We start from the raw sequence: 25,682 nt of genomic DNA on the forward strand, positions 1-25,682 counted from the left end.
TCTGTTATGAAAAGTGGCACATAATTGGATAAGAGAGAACACATTTTTATGCAGACATTTTATTTCAAAACACCAGAGTTAAATGACATGAACACAACCAATATGACTTCCCTACAAATCAAGCAGAGCACAATTTCCTGTACAAGAGTAATATTTGAGTGGTAATAAAATACCTCTGTATGCTTACAATTTCTTCAAACTCCTTCAGGACTATCAAAAACAATTTAACCCGATTGAGGTTATCTAATCCTCAGAAGCGAGACCTTTTACTGAAAACAGGTTTTAACAATCAGTTAAAGGTAAATAAAGTCCAGCCAGCATGTCTATTAATATTAATAGCAAAACGTTTTTCTAAATTGGGACCCGTCTGTTGACATAAATGGCCTCTCCGTCCGTTCCACACACCAAGCATTGTCCCAGCACATCCAGACTGTTCACAGACAGGGTCTGGCTGGGCAGCATGTGAGTGGTCTCAAGGCGTCCCTTACTTGAGTCTCCAGTGAGCCAGGAACTGATGAGGGACTGGTTCCCACCTGCTGGGGCTATTGCACTGCGCGAAACTATGCTCGTGTTCCGTCCACCTGGTGAACAGAAAAAGTCCAATTCGGATGATGAATGATTGGTGTTACAATCATGTTATCCTGCCAAATAAACATGTTGATATATCAAATACTTCCATTTGGCAATAAAACACAACCATCCTGCTCTGTGAGCATTTAAAAAATCTTTCTGATGACTTGCCTTGTAAGAAGGATGGTGTGTCTGAATTTGAGGAAGTCTCCCAATGCAACAGTGATCCATCTTCTGAGCATGAGAACAGGTGGTCTGGGTTTGATGGATGAAAATGGACCTCCCACACTGTGAGCACAAAAAAAAACAGTTAACCTGTGAACCAAAGATAGACTTGCTGTTTTCGTAAATAAATGACTTCCATAAATATCTTACTTTCAGCAGAGTGTGCCTCCATAAGTGAAAAGGGCATGTTGCCTTGTCTCACATCCCAGATACAGAGCATGCCATCCTGCCCCCCTGTGGCCACAATGTGTTGTTGGTTGGGGTGCCTGTCCACACAATGCAGTGGGACTCTGTCCCCAGTTCTTGCAGGCAAAACAAAATACATTAAGGACATTACACAACAAACTTGTCGGACCAGAAAAACTGATTTGCATTCACTCTTCAAATATTTAAACAGCTTACAGTGAAAGAATCTGCGATGGTTCATTGCCCTGCTGCCTGAAGTCCCATATTTTGAGCTGGCCAATTGAATTGACAGTAAGGATCTCCGTAGTCCTTAGGAAAGTCACATCATGGATTGTGCTACTATCAGCATTTTCTGACAATTAAGAAAAAATAGTTTGTCAGTATTATCTTGGCTAAAGGGTGGGATTTTATTTGAAGTTCCAGATGACTTTTGGAAATTAGCATGTAGGCCATTGCAAGTTCAAAATGCAACCTTGATGAAAACAATGTCCACTGCCCGGGGAGAATTCAATTGTCTATGAGGTATTGTTACTAAAGTATTGTTTCATTCTCAGACCTATAGTGCGCAGCACTCCTTCCTGGTCCGCTCTGAAGAGGATGATCCTTCCATCTTCCCCGACCGTGACAATCTCAGGGCTGTTACACACAATTCCAGTACATGGAGCGTTGTCGCAGGGATAATGATGTGCTCTTTCCCACAATTGAGAAACAGACAATGTCTGTTGAGAAGAGAATACAGGTGCTATTGAACACAAGGTCCTCCACAAGCTACCTTGACATTTGTAATTGTGTATCCATGATTGTTGGTGTATCTTCATTATGATGATGTCTTGTGAAATAACATCCATACCTGGCTGTTGTGGTGATGCCGAAAGATGATCACTGCTCCAGTCGATGATGCTGTTACTATTCTGTCTTGATCCAGAAACTAAAAGTAAGATTGACATTCAATTATTGCATTATATTTTGAAAATAAGGACCAAGTACAACAATGTCAGTCTAATATCCTAGACCTAGTTGATAAACTTACTTGAAGATCCAAAACATCCCCATTGTGTTTGTGTTCACATACTAATTGGGGGTCTCCCTCAAATTCATTGTCCAAACCGGAGATCCCATTCTCCCCGATGGACCAAATGGAAATTTTGTTGTCCTTAAAAAGAGATGTATGCAATCAGACAAAAATACATATTCAACAGCTGATTGATGGTAGCTAAGTATACTAGTTAGCTAGTAGCTAACGTTAGCTATACATAAATTGCCCTAACGTTAGTGGCAGCACACTGGGCTTCTGTAATGTAGGGAAGTAAAGTGACATGTTTGTTATTATTGACAGAGAATAATAAAGCAAACTAACGTTATGTGTTGACAGTACCGACAGTAGCTAGTTAACGGTAAAGTTAGCGGTTTGGCTAGCTAGCAAACCCACCTCGTTATCCCAAGACCCAGTAGCAAAGATGTCTGGTTGCTGTAAAGACGAAGATGAGACCGGTCTCCATCTCGTTTTACTGATTTTCTGTGACACGTACTTTGCATTGATACCCTCCATCATAACAATCTTAAACGTAGCTACTTGTACTTCTGTTTAATTTTTAAATTAAAACAAGTCCCCTTAACATGAATTTTCCTGAATCCCGCCAGGTCTCATATGGTGGCCCATTAGGACAAACTCAACTAAAGTAAACGTTAAACGCCTTGTAAACACGTCACTAATTCATTAATGAGTTAAGTTCTCGCGCCCCTCTAGTGGGTGAACGTGGAAGATAGCTACATGCTCCGGCAATCATATCTGAGTGGTCAAAAAAAACAAATTAAATATTAAATATCGTATTTTTTAACTAATATGTCAACACAATTTATTCGGGGACTAACCGTGTGGAAAAAGCTGCAAACTGCGAATTATGTCGCGTGACGTTTCCCCTCTATCTTTTTAGGAGGTTGTCAGTTTCGTAGGCAAAGGAGTTGGCGCAGGCGCGGCACTGACAGAGGCTCTCTACCTGCTCCGCAGTGTGTGTAACAATGGCCTGGAAATCAGGAGGAGCCAGCCACGCAGAGCTTGTAAACAACCTTCGCAGTAAGTTTACTCATTATATAAAGTGGATAATTAAGCATTTTGGTTTAGAGATCTAATGGGGAAAGAAGAATTGCTGCTTTCTCCAAAGCATGGTGGCAACGGTCGGGCTAGGCTAGAAATGGGAGGCTACTAAAGTTTTTACCGCGTTAGCTAGCCGTTGGGACACCACACTGTTTCCATTAGTTACCCCAGCCAATGTGTTCCTCTGTAGTCACGCTACAGTAATATGAGGCGGGTGTTAGCAAATCTGCACCTGTTAACACGCAATTATTAACTAGTAAACTGTGCTAACATTAGCTAGTGGCTTCATTTAATTCAAGGCAGTCGTATTTATAGAGCTTCCGATATTTTATATGCCACCAATGCAATAATGTACATTATTGTTTTCCCCAAACTCTTTTGGCTTGGTAGTAGCTAACGCTAGTTACCTACCTACAACAGCAGTGTTGCAGAACCAAAAAAGAAACAGCTAATTTGCTAGCTAGCCAGTTTATGGGATATGTATGGCATATGTGGAGAAATGTGAGTCCTGAAACCGTTTATTAGTGAACTAGCCTACTAACTACATGCATGGGAAGTTCGACTGTATATATGTCTATGTTTTTAAAACAGCAGCGAAGATGGACAGTAGTGTAGTAGTTTGCGAACAAGCTAGGATATGCCATTCCTTGGGAGAGAGGCATGATCACACCCTGTTGTTTCTACAACAGATTACTACTACTGGTCACACTCAGCACTCCTAGGTAGTTGTGCAATATTTCATTCAATTTGTAGTCACACCTGACACACCACTGTGGTAGTTAGTCTTGCTGTGAGCGAGCTAACATTTGTTTTTCGAATGTCTGTCTGTTTTCTTGTGTGTGTGTGTGCCATACAGTAAGGAAGTGGATTAGCTGATTTAGATTAAAATCTAATAGATAAGAACTTATTGCTCAAATTCACCCATTTTACTAGGAAGATCTTTTAGTTAAAAAACGAGAAAGATCTCTTGAAGACTTGGTGCAGAGAGCAGCTGGTTGGCTTGCCTATATTAGTGTCCAACATGATTTGGCAAGCATATCTAGTTGGCTATATTTACACAGTCAGTGTCCAGCAAAGCACTGCAGCAGACACTTTGGTACTAGGGCTGGTCTGAGCGTTTTGCCAAAATCCCTTTGGGTGAACATGCACCTTATTGTTCTTTGTTTACATTTGTGATATTGTGTAGACATAAAAGGGGACAAATTTCATGTTGAGAACATAACATGCACAACACTGCATCCAGGGATACTTAAACATGGGGTAAAATGTGATGCTGAAGTGGTGGAATATTTCATTCCCAAAAGCTGAGTTCTGGGTAAATTTTTAGCAACACCCATCCTCCCCTGTTATGTGCATGCTGACCCATTTAGGTCTACTCACCAGCTGCAAACCTTAAGTTAGCCTAAGCCGGATTTAAACGGGTCAATCTCACGATGCATGCTAATTCCTGACTTTAGTGTTCTTTGTATCCTCCAGGGTTTCTCTGAGCTAAACGATGATTTTCACACACCGTGGGTTCAGAACATGACGTTTTTGTAAGAGTTGGTCTTTCAAGTGAATAAAAAAACATAACATTAACCTACCTAGCCGATTGTGTGCATATACAGTGCATTCGGAAAGTATTCAGACCCCTTCACCTTTTCCACATTTTGTTACGTTACAGCCTTATTCTAAAAATGATTGTTTTTCCCTCTCAATCGACACACAATACCCCATAATGACAAAGCAAAAAACAGGGTTAGACATTTTTGTAAATTTATAAAACTGATCACATTTCATAATTATTCAAGACCCTTTACTCAGTACTTTGTTGAAGCACCTTTGGCAGTCATTACAGCCTCGAGTCTTCTTGGGTATGATGCTTCAAGCTCGGAACACCTGTATTTGGGGAGTTTCTCCCATTTTTCTCTGCAGGTCCTCTCAGGCTCGGTCAGGCTGGATGGAGAGCGTCGCTGCACAATGCTATTTTAATGTCTCTCCAAAGATGTTTTATCGGGTTCAAGTCCGGGCTCTGGCTGGGCCACTCAAGGACATTCGGAGACTTGCTGTCTTGGCTATGTGCTCAGGGTCGTTGTCCTGTTGGAAGGTGAGCCTTCGCCCCAGTCTGATGTCCTGAGCGTGCTGAAGCAGGTTTTCATCAAGGATTGCTCAGTACTTTGCTTTGTTCATCTTTCCCTCGATCCTGACTAGTGTCCCAGTCCCTGCCTTTGAAAAACATACCCACAGCATGATGTTGACACCACCATGCGTCACCATAGGGATGGTGCCAGGTTTCCTCCAGATGTGACGCTTGGCATTTAGGCCAAAGACTACAATCTTGGTTTCATCAGATCAGAGAATCTTGTTTTTCATGGTCAAGGCACCTTTTGGCAAACTCCAAGCGGGCTGTCATGTGCTTTTTACTGAGGAGTGGCTTCCGTCTGGCCACTCTACCATAAAGGCCTGATTGGTGGAGTGCTGCAGAGTTTCTCCTATCTCCACAAAGGAGCTCTGTCAGTGACCATCGGGTTCTTGGCCACTTCCCTGACCAAGGCCCTTCTCCCCGGATTGCCTAGTTTGGCCGGGTCAGCCAGCTCTAGGAAGAGTCTTGTTGGTTCCAGACTTCTTCCATTTAAGAATGATGGGGGCCACTGTGTTCCTGGGGACCTTCAATGCTGCAGAAATGTTTTGGTACCTTTCCCAAGATCTGTGCCTTAACACAATCCTACGGACAATTCCTTTGACCTCAAGGCTTGGTTTTTGTCTGACATGCGCTGTCAACTGTGGGACCTTATATACACAGTTGTGTGCATTTCCAAATCATGTCCAATCAATTGAATTTACTACAGGTGGACTCCAATTAAGTTGTAGAAACATCTCAAGGATGATTAATGGAAACAGGATGCACCTGAGCTCAATTTTGAGTTTCATAGCAAAGGGTCTCAATAGTTATGTAAATAAGGTATTTCTGTTTTTTTTACACATTTGCCATTTCTACAAACCAGTTTTTGCTTTATCATTATGTGTGTAGATTGATGAGGGGGAAAATGAACGTAATCCATTTTTAGAATAAGGTTGTAACATAACAAAATGTGCAAAAAGTTAAGGGGACAGAATTTTTACTTGTTCATCTAAAACTGTTGGGAATGCAGGTGTAATGTATCCTTATGACCACTGAGCAACATAGTGGTAAGGTTGGGGCCCGGGGTCTGGGGGAGTATTAATGAGAGCAGCAGCACCGGCTGTCGCGGGCACTTCCTAGTGTTGGCACCAGTTTTCAGTGGAGCCTCCTGTGGGGGGATTAGTCTACTCTGAAGGCACTGCAGTGTTTGAGTCTGTGACTCTCCATTGTTCACTGTGGAGAATCACAACTTTTCCTGTGTCCTCAGAAAATGGGATCATCAAGTCAGACAAGGTCTATGAAGTCATGTTGGCCACAGACCGAGGCCATTTCTCCAGAAGCAACCCCTACATGGACTCCCCACAGTCAATAGGTGTGTGTGCTTATTTCTTGTAGTACAATAAAGTAGTGTAGTGCAAATTCAATAACCCAGCCATTGATGAATGTTAGAAACTAACTATCCCTCACTTTGCACCCAAAGGCTATCAAGCAACCATCAGTGCGCCACACATGGTAGGTCTTGCTTTTACTTTTAATATTTGTTTAAATTGTTGCGTTTCAAACATTGATCGTCCTGCTCTTATCATTTATACCAACTGAGCAATACCCAGAGGTTTACAAGTACAGTGGTGATGCAGTTGTATGTTGATCTCTCCCCCAGCACGCCTATGCGTTGGAGCTACTGCATGATCAGCTGTATGATGGGGCCAAAGCTCTGGATGTTGGGTCTGGCAGTGGAATCCTATCTGCATGCTTTGCACGAATGGTGAGCTACACATGATGATGGGTAAACGCATAACATATTAGGTAATGTATTCTGGTGGGAGAGTTGGTAAATTGTCCATTTCAGGTTTTGGGGATATTTTGGGTTCTGTGTAATGTTCGATGGCACAGACCTTCCTAATTTATTGTATTTAACAGGTAGGTCCCAAAGGGAAGGTGATAGGAATTGACCACATCAAGGAACTGGTAGATGATTCTATTAACAATGTAAAGAAAGATGACCCCAGCTTGATAACATCTGGTCGAGTCAAACTAATAGGTAAGTCCCAAAAGCAAGATGGGAATTTTTCTCTCTAATTTGGTGACTTGTATTGTTGGGTTATTAAAATGTATTGTACAAATGTGTCAGTTAAATATAAAATAATCTCTAGTGAAAGCCTACACACCCCTTTGTATAGTCTTCACATTTTGCTGCCTTATTCTAAAAAGGGATTCTATTTGATATTTGTCCTTCTGATCTACATAACCTACTCCACATTTTTTCAAAGTGAAAAAGGTTCCAAGTTAATACAAAATGAAGATGTATTGATTGCATATGTTTCCACACCCTATAGTTAACACTTGGTGGAAGAACCATTGGCAGCCATTAGAACTGTTAATAATTTAGAATAAGATTCTACCAACCTTGCACAACTCTTAGGGCAACATATATCCATTGTTTTTGTCAAAAACATCAGTAAATTTGGTTGAATCATTGATGGACAGCATTATTCAAACCTTCTCTGACTTAAATCTACTTTAAAATGTAGACTTCCACTAGACACTGTATAAGCTTAAAACAGGGTTGGCGATGCACTGACTGTAAAATAAGGAATGTTTCAAAGGAGTCTAATGAATATTGGTCATTCCTTGGGAGAGCAACACAAAGCAGCTTAATTGATGTGGGTCCAGCACCCTGCTGAATTATTGAAAGGAGAGTGTCTGCTTTCGCCTGCCCTGCAGTCAACCAGCGTGCCCTGCAGTCAATGAGCGGGCCCTGCAGTCAACCAGCATTAGCCTCATAGGCCAGAGATGAGGCCGAGCCGTCATCTCACAGCTCTGCTGTGTGAACTGGCATTCTGCTTCTCAGTGTGCGGCCTGATTGGCAGCTATAATGTTGGCACTGCGGGGTGGCTGGCAGCATGTGAGTGACAGCTGGTGACTGTTTGTTGTGTTCCAGTGGGAGACGGGCGGATGGGCCATCCAGAGGAGGCGCCTTATGATGCCATCCACGTGGGCGCGGCAGCACCCAACGTGCCACAAGCAGTAAGTTCCCAAACCACAGAAAAACACAATTGAAGGAATCAAAGGGGTCCCGGCTAATAGAAGCCACATCACCTAAATCCACCATCCTTAGGAATGCTGTGTTCAGAGTAGAGATCAACAACAGCACTGACTAACTCTGTTAGATGAAACATGTCAATTTGTGATTGTGGGCTTTGGTCGGTCGGTCTCAGGGAATGTTGGTGTGCTCTATACTGTGCTATTTTGTCAAACAGTCCCCTGGTCTATTCAGTTGTAGCTACTCAGGCTAGACATTGCATGTTAAAGAGCGACTGAGTGGAAAACCAACTTTTCTGTTTCAAAACGGTGGTATTGATATGAGTCGGAAAAACACTTCTGTCAAAATTTACTACAATGTGTAAATACCATAACTTCAATTAAATGCAGTCTCAAATAGCTGCCTGTCCCTTTTTAATAGCCGGGCAACAGGACGCATTACAGAAAATAAATGCCTCTTTCAAATCAACGCCTGGTCTAAATCAATTGTTTACAAGATTACCATGAATTGTTTACGAGGTTTAATGTTTGATTTGTTGCATTAAATTAAAAAAATATGGCTATCATCCCTTTTTATAGCCAGTATGAAACTGCTTGCCATTGGCTGAGAACTGCTATCTAACTGGCACGCACAAAAACAGTCAAATTTTGAGAGTACAGAACCCTAGAAATTGGCAGATTACCCTCTAGTGGTGAAAATAAGAACTACTGAAAAGGCAATTTTATGGAGGCATACTAACCCAAAAGAAACATGACACGGTGTGTAAATGATAACACATTAGTGCAGGAAATGAAGAAATGGATTCCAATGCTGGAAGGAAACAATTAACTGTGCAAATAAGCAAAAGCTCTGGACATTAAGGAAATAGATGCCTGGGTCAAATAGAAGCCTTTCTATAATATGCGCCTGTTCAGTGATTTAAGCAATTAAACGCTCGGCCTATTAATTGACGTTTTACGGTAGGATCAGTTTTGTCATAAAGTCAGTCTCGTCTAAAACTGATATTTGCGAGATGATAAGGGTATGATCCACCTTATTACCTTTCCCTGATCCACCTCTACGCAGACGACACCATTCAGTATTCTTCTGGCCCTTCCTTGGACACTGTGCTAACTAACCTCCAAACGAGCTTCAATGCCATACAACACTCCTTCCGTGGCCTCCAACTGCTCTTAAATGCTAGTAAAACCAAATGCATGCTTTTCAACCGTTCGTTGCCCGCACCCGCCCGCCCGACTAACATCACCACCCTGAACGGTTCCGATCTAGAATATGTGGACAACTATAAATCCCTAGGTGTCTGGCTAGACTGTCAACTCTCTTTCCAGACTCATATTAAACATCTCTAATCAAAAATCAAATCTAGAATCAGCTTTCTATTTCGCAACAAAGCCTCCTTCACTCACGCCGCCAAACTTACCCTAGTAAAACTGACTATTCTACCGATCCTCGACTTCGGCGACGTCATCTACAAAATAGCTTCCAACACTCTACTCAGCAAACTGGATACAGTCTATCACAGTGACATTTTTTTTTTTTTCAACAATTGTTTACAGACAGATTATTTTACTTATAATTCACTGTATCACAATTCCAGTGGGTGAGAAGTTTACATACACTAAGTTGACTGTGCCTTTAAACAGCTTGGAAAATTCCAGAAAATAACGTCATGGCTTCTGATAGGCTAATTGACATAATTTGAGTCAATTGGAGGTGTACCTGTGGATGTATTTCAAGGCCTACCCTCAAACTCAGTGCCTCTTTGCTTGACATCATGGGAAAATCAAAAGAAATCAGGCAAGACATCAGAAAAAAAATTGTAGACCTCCACAAGTCTGGTTCATCCTTGGGAGCAATTTCCAATCGCCTGAAGGCATGTTCATCTGTACAAACAATAGTATGCAAGTTTAAACACCATGGGACCACGCAGCCATCATACCGCTCAGGAAGGAGACGCATTCTGTCTCCTAGAGATGAATGTACTTTGTTGCGAAAAGTGCAAATTAATCCCAGAACAACAGCAAAGGACCTTTTTGAAGATGCTGGAGGAAACCGGTACAAAAGTATCTATATTCACAGAAAAACGAGTCCTATATTGACATAACCTGAAAGGCCGCTCAGCAAGGAAGAAGCCACTGCTCCAAAACCGCCATTTAAAAAAAGCCAGACTATGGTTTGCAACTGCACATGGGGACAAAGATGGTACTTTTTGGAGAAATGTCCTCTGGTCTGATGAAACAAAAATAGAACTGTTTGGCAATAATGACCATCATTATGTTTGGAGGAAAAAGGGGGAGGCTTGCAAGCCGAAGAACACCATCCTAACCGTGAAGCACAGGGGTGGCAGCATCATGTTGTGGGGGTGCTTTGCTGCAGGAGGGACTGGTGCACTTCACAAAATAGATGCCATCATGAGGTTGGAAAATGATGTGGATATATTGAAGCAATATCTCAAGACATCAGTCAGGAAGTTAAAGCTTGGTCGCAAATGGATCTTCCAAATGGACAATGACCCCAAGCATACTTCCAAAGTTGTGGCAAAACGGACTAAGGATATATATATATATATATATATATATAAACAAACATTTGTGGGCAGAACTGAAAAAGCGTCTGTGAGCAAGGAGGCCTACAAACCTGACTCTGTTACATCTGGTCTGTGAGGAGGAATGGGCCAAAATCCACCCAACTTATTGTGGAAGGCCAACCGAAACGTTTCACGCAAGTTAAACAATTTAAAGGCAATGCTACCAAATAGTAATTGTATGTAATCTTCTGACCCACTGGGAATGTGATGAAGGAAATAAAAGCTGAAATAAATAATTCTCTCAACTAATATTCTGACATTTCAACGTTCTTAAAATAAAGTGGTAATCCTAACTGACCTAAAACAGGGAATTTTTACTAGGATTAAATGTCAGGAATTGCGAAACTGCATTTCAATGTATTTGGCTAAGGTGTATGTTAACTTCCGACTTCAACTGTAAATCTCGTTCTCAGTAAGTCAGGATTGAAATCGGGGCTAAATCAGTCATTTCAGCCGCCCTTTAATGTGAACAGCATGTCTGAGAAGACTAGTCTGATGGGGTGGGAAATTTGAAATGTTTTGCCTTGGAGGGTATCTTATTCTGACCCAGTGAGTGTCCTTAAATCTCCTCTCCCAGCTCCTGGACCAGCTGAAGCCAGGCGGCAGGCTGATTCTGCCCGTGGGGCCGGCTGGAGGGAACCAGATGCTGGAGCAGTACGACAAGTTGGAGGACGGCAGCACCAAGATGAAGCCCCTGATGGGGGTGATTTACGTGCCTTTAACAGACAAAGAGAAGCAGTGGTCCAGGTGGAAGTGACTTCCTACTCTCTCTCCCCCCTCTCTCCTTCACACAGTGGGCAACGGTGAAATGGTGTGGCCTGGAGTAGATCATGGGGCTGAGTTTCCTGCTTGTCATCATTATTTGATTCTTCCATATTATGGCAACTGGCTGCACATTTTTGTTTTGTTTTAATCCAATAAACCAGTATGTTATTAAAGCTGTTCAGCTAAGCACGTGTGGTGTGAAACAAACCATGTGTGGATACTTTGGAATTATATCAATGGATTCTGAGTTGAAATCTCATGTAAATACTGTTTGATGGTTGGTATTTGGCTATGATACTTCTTGCTTGAGAGCATGTCAATTGTATCATCCTTGTTCTTGAGGGGAAGTGACATTTAGCCTCATTATAGGGAAGAGTGGGGTAAGTTGAGTCACCCTTGTTTCCAAATATTTAGGACAGGTCATAATTTCATGGAGTCTGAAGGAAGAAACCACATGGGAAAAGTGGAAAGCATGTTAGGTCCCAAAAAAAGTCTAATGCCTTAGGGGTGTCATGATGCTTGTGTAGATAATTTAAAAAATCTATACATCAGCCGGGGTCTTTTTATAAGCTACAATATGAGAATCTAAACAGCATGGAAGTCAATCCTTGTAGCTGTGTGGGCTAATATAGTCAAAATGTTTTCCTTGGGGAAAGTTGAGCAGATTGAAGTGTTTACTTCCCAGGTTTAATGCAAGGCATTATCACTAAGATATGAGGTAGAATATAAGCCTGTGTTAAAATATGCTTAAAATTATTAAAAGACAAAAAAGCAATTGCGTTGAATTGTGTTTGGGAAATAGACAGGTTTTTTTTTGTAAAGGTAGTGGTAATATTTTATCCAGTACAGAATTAACCCCATACCTATGGTAAGTTGTGCTAAAGGAACAAGCAATGTTTCAGAACTGTTTCGTTTACATAAATACTGATTGTTTCCAGGGAAATGTCATCCTGAAATATATGTAGATATATATATCTTTGTTAGAAAGAATACTATATTCCCCTTGACAGAGTGATGCTGAATGTAAAAAATGATTCAACTTACCCCACTCTACCCTACTGCATAATATACTAGTTCTTCATTGGTTAAATCTGAAGAGATGGAGAAATCAAATAACCATAGGGACATTTGGATTTTGCACATGGTGTGGGGCATTCTATAACAGTTTGTGCATGGAAGTGTCTAACTAACCTACGGTTGCATGACAAGAGGTGGAGGATATGATTTGACATAGTGTATTTCCTCTTTCTCCATCTCTTAATGTTTTGCCTCTTTCTCACAGGGATGAACTTTGAGGCGACAGACTGTCCATATTCCACATTTCAATGTGAACCTGGAGGAGACTACTTTGGGTTCCAACAACAGCCATTGGATTTCTTTGAAAACAACAAACCATGGTGATTTTGTTTTTTCTCCTTTAACTCTACCTAGAGTATCATGCTGAGGAATAACCCCTGAGGTCGGAATAACGACTGCTGGAGATTGTTTAAAATATATATATTGGCCTGCATTTTTTTGGTTGTGAATTTTCCTTTTGATTTGCTGCAAGATTGAGTTTGTGGTTACATCTTGATTTGCAAATCAACCATTTCACAATAATGCATTTCAGCTCCAAACAAAGCTGAGTGTAAAGACTGTTCTGATGAGGAAAGCCTGAGATGAAGAGATTATTCAGCCACTTACTGTAGAGTGCATCTGAAGATCTGACTAGATATCTGTACTGCTGCTCTGCTAACATATATCAGTGTCGTCGCCTAATAGGAAGTGAATGGGCAATGATGTATTGGGTTATTTATGAGTCACTTATTGTAAGTAAGAATAGAAGATGTTTCTTAACAATTCTACATTCATGTGGATGTTATGGGTGATCTTGAACAAATTGTGAATAGTGATGAGTGAGAAGGTTACAGGTACCATGACAAGACTGCAAGCTTTACTGATTACCGACACTAAACAAAGCAGAGCCATACATATATTATATTATATATATATATGTGTGTGAGTGTGAAACAAGGTAGCCGGTGCGTTGCCAAAATACATTTTAATGCAAAGTGATTGAATGTCTTTAAAAAAATTGAATATTGGATGAGCTATGGCTTTCACAATTTCTGGAATGGCAAAAATGAAAATAAAAATATGCTTATGTTTTTGTGCTATGGAGTGTTTATTGCTACAAGCTGTCTATGCTGTTGAAGACGGCTTCTATACTGCCATTTCCTAGCCACTCTAAAAAATATGTGGTAGAGCAGGAAGAATTTAGTCTGTACCAGACTTTTTAGCTAACATTCCACTTCTTGACACATCTTTGGCAAATGACAGGAGTGGCAAAAGGTGGAATACAATAGCTGAACAGAGATGGAAGAATCCACAATGTATATTCAGATTGCATCTCTTACCAATTTAAAATATTCCTAAGCCTTTGGCACAGAATCACAAAAGACATATTGATCAAGAGTTAACTTTACTGTCTCACACAAACTGCATACAGACTTTAGAGATACATCTACACATCAACATTGAAACTACATAGATGATAAAGAAAAGCAACATACCATATCAGACACATCCTAGAATGCTTTATGGCTTGATATGGGCTTTTCTGGAATTACTTGGTTTTATAACAAAATAATAATTTTCAGTAATGATTGGAATTTACAATAAATTACATATCTCGCTATCCCCATATTTCAAAGTAGTCTGGTAAAAAGTTAAATTCTACGCTAAGCCTAATAGATATACAGCATCATAGCACAACAGTGGCAAGTGTATTACATAATGGATAAAGTACCATATATCTCCATGAAAATATACATCCATGACTTTGACATTTTGTTGTAATATTAAAATAACATCTAAGGGTGAAAGAAAAAGGAAAGCATCTCTTTCCAAACCTAAGTGCAGACAAGCATCAGTTTGTACACTAAGTGAGTGTACACAAGTGGCAAAAACATGTATTTCCTGTTAAAAGCTGTGTTTGATTTAGCTCACCTGGAGTGCTGTGGGTAGAGTTTGCACTTTTGGGACCATTCCAAAGAGTGATCGCCGCCTACCTCGCACGTGGAGTTATCTAAATCGAGTGCACCTGAAGAAGTCGTACACAGTCGTGATGTAGAAAGTTTGTTCGGTAATCATGAAGACTCCACCTGGCCAACAGTTGACTGACAGTGTTGGGGTTTCCCCTATAAATAGAATGAATTGAAGGGACTTGGAACCTCTCATTCTAGTTCTGTGGAGCGTTCATCCCTGTCTATGCTGCTACAGGTACATGCCGTTGATGAGGTAATCAGACTCCTCAGTGGTGAGGGGTCGGGCCTTCTTCAGCTTGTGGCGGACCAACCGCAGGCGACAGCCAATCATGAGCAGCAGCAAAGCCGTGATAATCAGGCCTAGAGCCAATGGCAGTATAGCACCTGCATGGGAGAAGAGAGAGAGAAAGGCAAGTCACAGACACTGTCATATACGATCTGTATTTCTGCATGTATAACATAATATTACAGAGTTATAATAAGTTGATAAGGATGAAGAACAGATCAGAAGAGAACCATGGCGCTCTCCCAGAAGCTTGGCTGGTGCGTAAAACCCGCCAATTCAGACAAACAAAGGGATGTAATGGGTTCGGACTCAAGAAGATGTTGCATAAAGGTTCCTTCGTTATTCAATGTTTTAATTATTTTCACTGCATCAGGGATAGCATTCAGACATTTCGGTTTTACAGCCTTCTTCAGTGTGTAGGTAAAATGTTATTTGAATTCAAAACAGCCTTTGTAATAAAGATCAACAGATAAGCAGCAGGTGCTGAACAGACCTGACTCAGGCCCTGGGTGTCCTCCCATTACTGAATGTGGTTTGGATATTGGGAACATGTCACGCTCTGGTAGTGGTTTGATCTCTGGCCACTTCATGGTCACTTTAGGGGCCTCTGCAGGAAATGTACTGGGTAAGACTGAAACAGGTGAGAGATTGTATTAAGGTCATGAATGATCATGTTCAGGAGTAATTATCACAAGATAATTAAATGTACCTGTCTCTGTGTGTTTGGTGGTGGGGGGAGGTGCCAATGTCGTTTGCTTGTTAGCGTGACCTGAATAATTTTGTTTCCATTATTCATTTGCATAATTCTATTCCTATATTTTATACACCTCATACAATATGTAATGATGATGCACATCAGAATCCAGATAATTCTTCAAAAATATATTCTACTAGCAAAATCCCACCTGTTATTTTTATACATTCATTGATGCAGTCTGCCACCTGCAGGAAGTTGTTGTGGTTGCCCTTGCAGCCTCTGTAGATGAAGTGCTTGCACTCTTCAGCCACAGGGTCATAGAACCAGCGTGGGAAGATGCCTTTACATGGCCCCACAGCAGGGGGCGCTGCACAGGGCTCTGCTGGGACAGAGAGAGGGAGAGATTTGGTCTGGTGGAACATAGAGAGAGGGAGAGATTTGGTCAGGTGAAACATAGAGAGAGGGAGAGATTTGGTTAGGTAGAACATAGAGAGAGGGAGAGATTTGGTCAGGTGGAAAATAGAGAGAGGGAGGGAGAGATTTTGGCAGGTGGTCTCTGAAAAGTCTGTGATAAGGTAAAATGAGAAGTACCTTGCCTCATCTGTCTCAGGCTAGCCTAACCCAGGGATCAGAGGACAGAGGAGTGCTTTGCTCCACCGCTCAGGGGGTACATGGGAATGAAGGACCCCTGTCAGGCTCACTCCTGTCCCAGCCCTTCATGTCTCACAGTGCCCCTGTGGCCTGCATTCTGCTTTGCCCCAAAGTTTCCAGATCAGCTTTGTGTGTTTGGTGGTGGGGGGAGGCTCAATGGCTGCCTGCAGGGGAGAATCTGCCTCTCTCTGCACTTACTATCACACAAATGCCTTCCGCTCTCTGCTAGCACAGACAAAACTCTGGCCAACGAGAATGATGTGCAGACATGCCAAATGGATTTAATTCCTTCACAGATGTAGTTCATGTTAACCATTACAGGTTTGTGTTTAAATCTGTTTATATGGTGTTTTGATGTGCATGGAATTGCCTACTGGGTTATAGCTAGCTAGGTAGTAACTACACAATAGCTAGCTAGATAATAGCTACACAATGACAGCACCTTGACTCAAGTCTCAAACTACACTCCATCTTAGTACGATCCAGTTGAAAACTACAATCCAACCTAGTACACGCAAGTCCATACAGGAAACCTACAGTCCTCTATTTTATTATTTGTATTATTATATTACAATATGATCGACGTTTCATTTATGTAGCCCTTTACACTGGTATCCATATATACGGGTTGAAAATGGCAGATTTAGGCAATAATTAGAGCTTAAATTGGAATGCAGTGGCTGTACGGGAACATGGGTTTTGACTGACAGCTGCTGTGTGGGTTTTGAGTGACAGATGTTCTGAACTTGAACACCTCTCGCTACAAGTTATCCACATCCCTCCCGGTAGTAGGGCAACTTTGTTTTGGTCTGAGGGAAATGCTGTAAATTAAGATGACTCCATGTATTTTGACAGATGAGATGTTGAGGATTATAATAAATACTGCTTTGATGTCATACAAGCAAGCCAGACCACCCTTGAATCCAAATATGCTCTTCACATCTCCAAATCATAAAAGTCATGTCATATACAGTGTCAACGTTTATGATCACTATGTTTGATGTACAGTTACAAGATGACATGTCGTCATACTGGGTTGTTCTGAACAGAATGAGCCTGTTTGTTTATTGGGAAGAAAATTTGCCATGGAACACGCACCTGAATGCACGCACCTGAATGCACGCACCTGAATTCACGCACCTGAATGCACGCACCTGAATGCACGCACCTGAATGCACGCATGACTGCGTTCTATGTGCCCCAAAATGATGATCTGTTTCTCTGAATTGCCCTGTGAAAGCCTAACACTGTAAGATTGTATTGTATAACTTAGCTAGTCATGTTGACAATAGAACAAGCTTTAAAATCATGCCCACCTGACCCAGATTGCCATTTATAATGGAACGTTTTGGGGAATTGCGTAAACAATCATGTGATGGTGGAGGATGCAGGGTTGTGTTCCAAACGAAGCAACTACAAGTGTGCTTGCTCTAGTTCCTCAACGGCACAGCTAGGAGAGCTCAAAAAAAAGTACATTAGAGTTGAAAACTCTTCTTTGAGTCATAAAATGCATTGAAATGACTAAGGAACTGTGCACACTGTTGAGAGGCCACATAGAGACACCAGTTTGTCCTCTCACTCAAACCCTTGTCATTTTTTGGTCTTATGTTGCACCTATCCCACATTTTCCAGGAACTGTCTTATCATCTTACTGAATGTACCCAGAAGATTTTATTATCAACAAATGTGGGAAAAAAGTACAGTAAATGTAAAATGCACACTTGCGTCATGTGAAGTGTTGTGTCCTCACCTTTGGTCTAATAACTTCCCCATTATCTCCAAACTATTCCCTTTCTATTGCTACCATGGTTATGCATATGCTTTCCATATTTATTCTTTAAGAAACATTTCGATTTAGCCCTATCCATGTAGGCCAATTCCCAGGGTTAACCTTTATTTTTACAGTGAAGTCAACCATTTCCAGGAGCTCCTGCCTCCCTGTGGCTATCCGTGTGAGGAAGACAGACTGAGTGACTCACAGCTCTGGCAGAAATCCTCGTCAGAGCGTTCTGGACAATTCTGCTTCCCGTCATGGTATGACAGTCTCCAGGTATACTTGAAAGCCTTCCTATGGTTGCTTTGTTAAGTGCTGTTCTGTGTATTCAATAGGTCACCCATCTTATGTTTGTTGGAATTCGGGATAAGACAGAAAAAAATGGATAATAATAGTACATTGTACCCATTACGTTACTGTAACATCTGTCTTTGAGGATATTCATGGTTTATATATAGGCCTTGTGACAGTGATCTACAGCTCCAGACAAGTTTTAAAGTTCATTTCCTGCAATTCTACACATTTTGTCATGTCTTGTGTGTGTTCATGTGATATTTCGTTGACTCAAACATTACAACAAAATGGGCTAAAAAAACTAGCTGGAAAATGTTAGCTGACATGGGCTAGTTGATATGGACATTTCTAACAAGTTTAAATAGGTCTCTATTTTGAAATTGCACCTTGTGCTGTCTACTATTACAACTTTCAAGAGTAAGTTGAGCGCCAGACTGAGTTTCTTATCTCATCCATATGTGCATATCTCATCCATGGTTCCTCAATGCAGTGAATAGATTACAATTATTCCCTGCCTGCTCATATGGATATGGCCCTATCAGGCAGCCAGACATTTGACTAGGGGAGCACTGCTCAATTCATTTGAGCACTAAATAGCAGGCTCGCTTTCATTATCCAATGGATTCAATCCATGGAGGCAAGGATTTAATTGCAGTGCAAAGTTCATTGTCTGTAATGCATTTGTACTCATTACAGGCAACAGGATAACAGAAAAGCACAAATCAATTTTACCACAACAACAAAACATTGCTATTGATGTTAGCCAGAAATGAGGCGAGATCCACTAATGAATGATAGATGAACATGAGGAGGCACATCTGGCTGGTAATATCTTTCAGTGAGAGAGGAGATTGAAGTGTTTGTCACCTTCAGCTTGGTGTTCTGGAGCCAGCACTGTCACAGTGACATTGTCTGAGCTCTTCTGTCCCGCGGTGTCTGTGACAGTCATCTGGAAGGTAAAGGAACCCTCCTGTAGACCACTGATTTTCAGTAACCCTGGCTGGGTCACCTACAGAGGTAAAGGGATCAAATATTAGACAGAAAGCAAAGACACAGTCTACTGGAAACATTGGCCTGGTTTCATGGACACCATGTCATAACGACACAAAGCATTTATCGGAGCCAAGTTTGTTAAGAGAGTCATGTTTCTGACGAGTTTTCCACAATAACTAAAAACTCACATCACTTCTCAGCCCACAATAGGGCTCTTGTCCCTGGGTCAGGTTGGGATATAATAACCTCTTATCTGCATATATGCAGCAGTGTATTATGGATCTCTGGCTGCACCATGCAAACATCCATGTTGACTAACTACTAACTACCCATGACTAACTAAACACATCAGGTTAGTTGCTAACTGTTTGTGTTCTAAATTAGACCTGTTTTATAGCCTAGCCTACACCTCGGTTTTCTATTGCAAACACAGCATCCATACTCTATACCTCAAGTGTATGGCTCACTTTATAACAAAGAGACAGCCGTGATTCTCAGACCTACCATGTCAGAGCTACCTACAGTGCAACATTATGACGTTCAAGATTACAAATCCGAGGAGAATGTTTTTCTTCGAAACTATGTTTTCCCATCTTTTAAGATGAAGATCACTTTATTGGTCAATTGTACACAAGGTCCAACCGAAATGTGACTTCTGCTTTATCCCAAGCCCTCAGTAGTACACATCTTCTTTGGTATCATGGCTTTGGCACATTTGTTTGTGCATGTCGCCATCTACTGAGTGGGAGTGTGTGGTCGATCTCGTTACATTTTGTGATACAAAAATGAAAAGGGGAAAAATTGCACCAACAAACCCCTTACACCTATATATCACTATTTCGTTTTTTTAAAAATAAACAAAAAAAACTACCCATTCCACTACTTTCGTTCAACACACCTTGTAACTTCTGCAGTAATACTTGTACACCCAAGTCTTTGCAGCTGCCACCACATCATCTATTCTCTGTGATTTACGTTCCATTTCTGCAGTACAGTTGATAACCATGGCAATGAATGCTAAGAAGCCATACCACTCTGTATCGGCTTAGGCCTACTACTCACGCTTTACCCATCATCCTCTACTCTCTTCACTGCCTCAGTATGCGACACCTTCTGTTCTACTCTGACACTGGCAACGTCAACTTGTCTCTCTCACACCAGGCATTTCTGATCCCCAGCAACATTGGCACACACTGTTTTTTCCACCAATACTACATATTACTTTGTCCCATACCCTCCCATTGCATACTGCTCACATCTCGGAATCTCCCTCCTACACACCACTGCAACATGACCATAAGCTTGGCGTCTGAAATACATTAGTGGGTTCGGCATAAATTCTATCAATGGATAACTGACATATACTAACATGGCTTTCTCAGGTAAAGGCTCTGCTTCAAAACCCAAAAGGGCAGACAGTGTCTTCTCAGTTCCACCACGCTCGCCACCGGGTCTGCGTCGTACCAAACAGCGGGCATCACACACAGGGAATATTCCATTTCAGTAACTCCACCTTAACACTTAACGCCACCCCAGTAACCACTCCGTTCAAAGGCGCCCCCTGCTCTGGAGAGCAAAGCAAGTCACAGGTCTTGTCACGAGGCGTGTGACACGAAGCGCCCGCTCCCTCTAGGCGGAAGAAAGACTTTAAATCATCACAAGTCTACTTCAAGCTACCTTCACCGATTTAACAGTAGCCAATTTGTTTTCTACCCAGCCTGAGACTACATATGGGTCAGCCAAAAGGGAAGGGATCAACTTTCCCACAAAATCTCGCTCCTACTGGGCCAGAATCATCCTTTGCATGACCATCGAGACGAGTCCCAGACTCAGAGTTCTTCACACCTGCCACCACAGATATTCATCCTCATTTCGTCAGGTTCAATTACGGAGCCATCAGAGACAGCAGAGTACGGTTTGTTGTACTTGGCACCATTCTTCCTCAACACACATCTTCCCTCCACTCAGCTCTTCTCCTTCTTCCTCGCTGTCCATAACCACGTCTATCTGCTCACCACGCTCATGCAGTGCATTCATCCACTGTATTGTTTGCAGAACATGCACTGATGGCATTTCTACAAAACCTAACTTCTGTTTGTTAGCCCAATTTACTAGTCTGGCATCTCCATGCTCACAAAACGTGCCACAATCGTCAGACAGGTCTCCTGCTCGTCATCCATCTTCAGACAGGACACACATACATACTGGCATACCGGTTGGAGAGGAGGTTACCAGCAACTGGTCGCCTGTGGAGCTGTTGTTGTTGGGGGTTAAGTGTCTTGCTCAAGGGCACACCGGCAGGCAATGGCATCTAGGATTTGAAACCAGCAACCCTCCAGTTGCCAGCTCATTTGCCGGCAATTTTTTCGGGCAGACCCGGGCCACACTCCGGCTGCTGGATAGCCTCTAAATTGCTAGGCTACCTGCCTCACATTTTTAACCAAAAAAATGCTTCATTGTTTTCAGTGCACTCTTCAGTGTTAGTGTTTACCTTCATGTTGATGGCCGGTTCACCCTTCACCAGGGCCCATTCGTAGCGGGTGACCCCATGGTCGGCCACACTGTCCCGGCCATCCAGTACCGCACAGTCAGTGGGCAGCTGGATAACTACATCCTGGCCGGCATTACTGCGGGGCGGCTCGTCCATGTCTGAAAACAGCCCAGTCAGAACCAATCTTGTCAAACACACCTGGACTCACTCAGATTAAATCTCATTTTAGAAGCAGGGGGCAATAGCAAATTATTAACCCAAGCCAAACACCAGTCTGATAATTGCTAGTGGTTGTGAGAACAGAATTACCAGCAACCAGTTATGTATTATGAATGTTTTGTCATAAGCAATACACATGCATTTATATTGTATCTTATTGAAAACCTGTTATTTATATTCAATATAATTAACAGCAGGCAGAACCTCACCTGGCATTTGAGTGCCATCATCAACTCTAGGGTTTTCCTCAGGTCTCCTAATCAAATTGACCAATTTGTTCACATCTCCATTGCCACTGGAGGAGATGAGGTGTCCTGTTGTATTGTGAGCCCGACTGTAGGTGCTAAACCCTGCCTGTGCTGCGAATGAACAAACGTTTTTATTTCTATAGGTGCAGCTGAACAAATAGCAGCTGAGGCTGTCGTCCGATTGCCTCATGTCCTCTTGGACCACCGCCACCGTGCAGTGAGGGTCTGCACAGCAGGCATGGAGACAGTCTTTCCAACTGTACACCCGGTCAGGAGCCGAGAGGAAGGTGGCTCCCTGCTCAATGGAGGCAGTCGCTCGGATGATGTGCTCCTCTACGGCGTTGAAATCAGCCAGACAGACGTCAACTACCTCTTCCTCCTCCCTGGTATACTTCTGGTCCTGTTGGAGCTGCTTGCGGAATTCCTCTAAGAGCTCCTCCATCCCCGATATTTTAGGTTTCAAGTCTAATGTTTGAGAGAACTGGGTTTGAATGCTAGTCACTATACAGAACAGCAGCACACACGTAATGAGTCGATGATGCTGAGCCAAAGCCATTATGTTTACGCAGTTAAATGGCATCCCCCAGAACTATTTTCACGACGGATGAGAGGCCCTTATTTCAACACAAAAAACATTTAACGCAAAAGAAAAAGCATCATATTGTTTCATATCCAATCATCTCGAATCACAGGTGAGCACCTTTGCTTCTTTAAAAAACATGCGGTGCTAAAGGCCGTTTGTCCGTATCATGATAACACTGCGCAGGGAGCGCACATCTGTAGCGCAGGACATCCACAGCGATTGGAGGCCAAAAGAAAGAATTGACGTCACAGTGTTCAGTCTCTGCACACCTGTCAGTTTTGCGTTTATTCAACTTCCTATGACAGAGATGTTTGCAAGAGTAATAAAAATGATATTTACTCACTATTATTTGGCTATTAGACCTGTGAATATTTTGAAATCATAGCACATTATTTGTTTTCAGTTCATTATTTCAGCTGACACTTTATTTCACATTTACATTAAGACTCATTTTTGTGTTACACAACAATATGTTATTGCACAAATAAAGTAATACATCTATCATGAATATGAAACAAAACGGAAACCTTTGAACAAAACGTGTATTTCTGACAGAAATATTTTAAATAAAAAAGGAACAGGTTTTCAGTTATGATTTTCATTCAAACATAGACATTTGATTTAAAGCATTTGCATTTTTAAAGATAAGATATAGGCTACAAATGAAAGCAGGCTAAATAAAACTCCATACATTTTACAGAGTAAAATATTAATTGGGTCCTCCGACAATTTTGTTCCATTGCCAGTATCAATAAAATCGATCAAATATGGCTGCAAGCAGCAATGGATAGGGTTCACAGGATGACAAAAAGGACACGATCGGTTGGGTAACAAAGCAAGCACTCGTCATGTAGGAACTATCTATCCTTTATGTGCAACCATGAGTCTAAATACAACATCTGGAGTTAATCTGACATATGGTTCATAAGGGGAAGATGATTTTGAGCATTAGCATTACATATGCAAAGAATGAGTTGTTAATAGTTTCCTTGTTTATTGAAATATCAATACTAAAGTCAGTGTGGTTCATGTTAGGGATGTCCATGATAGTGATGACAAGTTTCACGTTGATAGTAAAATCTGATTTCCTGATTTATCAATAACTCAGCCATCTTTTTACCAATCCCTTAGCATTGATGATGTTTCACATTCAGTCAGTTTTGGTTTTATACATCTCCCTATGATAGAGATATATCTGGAGGATTAAGAAGAACTGAAAATCTATTTAATATTAGACTACTAGACCTGTTAACATTTTAAAACCAGGACACATTATTTGTGTTCAGTTGTAGAAATGTAAGGGCCATAATAGCCCCTAAGCATTATTTCAGTTTACCCTTTATTTCACAGTTAAGTTTTCAAGACACGTTTTTATTTACACAATAATATGTTTTTGCACAAATAATGTCATCAATCTATCATGAATATGAAACAAAACGGACACATTTCAACAAAAATGCGGTCCTATGGTTCATGTGAATAAGTTAAGGTTGGAAAAAGATCTATCCTGACGCACCTTATGGGTCCTTGGGGCAAATTTGTTCAGCATGAGGAAAGACAGCTACTTACAAAGTTTAAAGTCTGTAGGTCAAACAGGGCGGCAGATATGAGGGTTTAAGTGAGAAGGCTTATAACAGCTCCAGCTTTGCTGTGAGCCCCCAAACACACATTTGCGTTACATATTTGATAGGACATCTAGCCATTTGTAAATTGTGTCACTGAAAATAGTCATTTACTGTCAATAAAATGTGCTATATATTTGCATAATTTACCCCCAAAAAATAACAAAATATACCTAACATTTGTAAATTACGTAAAAAAATGACTTGAACAAAAGTCAAGAGCTATGATGTTTAAAAGCCTTCAACGCCAGTTAAACAAAAGGGCAGGCATGCAGTGATGACAATGAAAGCAGGGAATATCCATAAAACACATTTAAATCAAATAGTGATAAGAAGCCACTAGCAATAACAATGCTGTTTATCAAGATAATGTACAGAAGCTCAAACACATCAGTTAACGTTATATTTTGTCTCTCAGGCTTGTTTTAGAAAATGGTCAATCTCATGCTAGTAAACACATGATAGTAAGGAGAAAATTCTACAACCAAATAACATTTAAAGGTTAAATTCTCAGATATGTTTCATGATTTGCCCTGTAAATCTTGGCGCAGGTGTCATAACTGTTGAACATTATAAAACCAGTGGCACTTAACTCCATTTGAAAATAGGAATTTCCAAAAAACAACTCATGTGTCAATACTCAATACATGATAAACTACACTGGAACTGTCCCCCATCAGGACTGAGTCTTGGTCTGATAAATACTGAGATTAAAGTGCAGTGGTGAGTGTTGAGGAGAATACTGAGTTGTTCTTGTTGTGCTTGTGGTGAAGATCCTGTACTGTGGAGGTAGCTAACTCCACACGAGGACTCCTCACACTGGTTTCTGTCTGTAGTCTGTAATGGCCTTCCATAACTTACACAGCATCCCACCTCTGAGGAGGAAAACAAGAGAAAGATGAAGACGGACTTGAGATATTACAGTGTTTTAATCAGGTATTTGACATGGCTGGATATTTGACAGTGTAGGAGAGAATACTGTATGTTGTATACCTTAATCCCAAACTCTTCAGGTCGTCTCTCATCACATACTGGAGAAGGTCATCTAAAGTGTAATCCTCGGTCAAAATCTACAAAATGGAAGATGGATCATGGGTAAAATCATTGGTACCTTAAAGAGATTAAGCTCGGCCAATAGATGGTGCTCAACTGTGTATCTGTTATAAAGGTTTTACACATACAGTATGCATAAAGAGTACTAACAATCAATGAATAGCCTCCAGGTA

General features: G+C 41.3%; 4 protein-coding genes across 8 annotated transcripts in view; 1 reads left to right on the forward strand and 3 right to left on the reverse strand.

The window, feature by feature from the left end:
* Positions 1-43: 43 nt before the first annotated feature.
* LOC112250096 (nucleoporin Nup43) lies at positions 44-2,716 on the reverse strand. Its single transcript, XM_024419958.2, has 8 exons — positions 2,411-2,716; positions 2,012-2,134; positions 1,832-1,909; positions 1,538-1,700; positions 1,198-1,333; positions 946-1,097; positions 742-858; positions 44-581 (listed from the first exon to the last, which is right to left on the reverse strand). The coding sequence occupies exons 1-8, from the start codon at positions 2,531-2,533 to the stop codon at positions 352-354; spliced, it is 1,122 nt and encodes a 373-aa protein (XP_024275726.1). The 5' UTR covers positions 2,534-2,716; the 3' UTR covers positions 44-351.
* Positions 2,717-2,848: 132 nt separating this feature from the next.
* pcmt (protein-L-isoaspartate (D-aspartate) O-methyltransferase) lies at positions 2,849-13,719 on the forward strand. 3 transcript variants are annotated; one of them, XR_002953491.2, is made up of 8 exons: positions 2,849-3,055; positions 6,445-6,549; positions 6,658-6,689; positions 6,838-6,942; positions 7,098-7,218; positions 8,119-8,204; positions 11,385-11,618; positions 12,855-13,719. XR_002953491.2 is itself a non-coding variant. In XM_024419960.2 (8 exons), the coding sequence occupies exons 1-7, from the start codon at positions 3,001-3,003 to the stop codon at positions 11,562-11,564; spliced, it is 684 nt and encodes a 227-aa protein (XP_024275728.1). In that variant the 5' UTR covers positions 2,849-3,000; the 3' UTR covers positions 11,565-11,610; positions 12,855-13,719. The 3 variants fall into 3 exon arrangements, 2 of the variants coding, with proteins under 2 accessions (XP_024275728.1, XP_024275727.1); XM_024419960.2 differs by having other exon boundaries at positions 11,385-11,610; XM_024419959.2 differs by having other exon boundaries at positions 11,385-11,554.
* A 297-nt stretch (positions 13,720-14,016) lies between these two features.
* Positions 14,017-23,054, reverse strand: LOC112250095 (low-density lipoprotein receptor-related protein 11). 2 transcript variants are annotated; one of them, XM_024419957.2, is made up of 7 exons: positions 22,213-23,054; positions 21,785-21,942; positions 19,168-19,309; positions 15,790-15,960; positions 15,594-15,653; positions 15,378-15,515; positions 14,017-14,982 (listed from the first exon to the last, which is right to left on the reverse strand). In XM_024419957.2, the coding sequence occupies exons 1-7, from the start codon at positions 22,829-22,831 to the stop codon at positions 14,828-14,830; spliced, it is 1,443 nt and encodes a 480-aa protein (XP_024275725.1). In that variant the 5' UTR covers positions 22,832-23,054; the 3' UTR covers positions 14,017-14,827. The 2 variants fall into 2 exon arrangements, with proteins under 2 accessions (XP_024275725.1, XP_042177556.1); XM_042321622.1 differs by having other exon boundaries at positions 15,790-15,963.
* A 183-nt stretch (positions 23,055-23,237) lies between these two features.
* The window catches only part of LOC112250094 (mitogen-activated protein kinase kinase kinase 5), a 57,827-nt gene continuing 55,382 nt past the window's right edge, over positions 23,238-25,682 (reverse strand). Inside the window, exons 29-30 of one of the 2 annotated variants that reach the window (XM_024419956.2) lie at positions 25,450-25,526; positions 23,238-25,331 (exon numbers count right to left, since the gene is read on the reverse strand). In XM_024419956.2, the coding sequence (XP_024275724.1) occupies positions 25,271-25,331; positions 25,450-25,526 (138 nt within the window). In that variant the 3' untranslated portion in view covers positions 23,238-25,270. The remainder of the gene's footprint in view (positions 25,332-25,449; positions 25,527-25,682) is intronic. The other variant, XR_002953490.2, reaches the window with a different exon arrangement.

The sequence above is a fragment of the Oncorhynchus tshawytscha genome, linkage group LG05 (assembly GCF_018296145.1).
Source record: "Oncorhynchus tshawytscha isolate Ot180627B linkage group LG05, Otsh_v2.0, whole genome shotgun sequence".
Taxonomy (NCBI): domain Eukaryota; kingdom Metazoa; phylum Chordata; class Actinopteri; order Salmoniformes; family Salmonidae; genus Oncorhynchus; species Oncorhynchus tshawytscha.

Excerpts from the sequence above, each read along its gene's own strand:
- LOC112250095 (XM_042321622.1), bottom strand. The coding sequence starts at position 22,831 with ATGCCATTTAACTGCGTAAACATAATGGCTTTGGCTCAGCATCATCGA. Across the intron at positions 19,310-21,784 it reads AACCGGCCATCAACATGAAG|GTGACCCAGCCAGGGTTACT; the intron begins GTAAACACTAAC and ends TTACCTCTGTAG. Across the intron at positions 15,964-19,167 it reads TCCAGAACACCAAGCTGAAG|CAGAGCCCTGTGCAGCGCCC; the intron begins GTGACAAACACT and ends TCTCTGTCCCAG.
- pcmt (XM_024419959.2), top strand. The coding sequence starts at position 3,001 with ATGGCCTGGAAATCAGGAGGAGCCAGCCACGCAGAGCTTGTAAACAAC. Across the intron at positions 3,056-6,444 it reads GCTTGTAAACAACCTTCGCA|AAAATGGGATCATCAAGTCA; the intron begins GTAAGTTTACTC and ends CTGTGTCCTCAG. Across the intron at positions 8,205-11,384 it reads CACCCAACGTGCCACAAGCA|CTCCTGGACCAGCTGAAGCC; the intron begins GTAAGTTCCCAA and ends CTCCTCTCCCAG.
- LOC112250096 (XM_024419958.2), bottom strand. The coding sequence starts at position 2,533 with ATGATGGAGGGTATCAATGCAAAGTACGTGTCACAGAAAATCAGTAAA. Across the intron at positions 1,334-1,537 it reads AGGAGTGCTGCGCACTATAG|AAAATGCTGATAGTAGCACA; the intron begins GTCTGAGAATGA and ends CTTAATTGTCAG. Across the intron at positions 1,098-1,197 it reads CCATCGCAGATTCTTTCACT|AACTGGGGACAGAGTCCCAC; the intron begins GTAAGCTGTTTA and ends TTTGCCTGCAAG.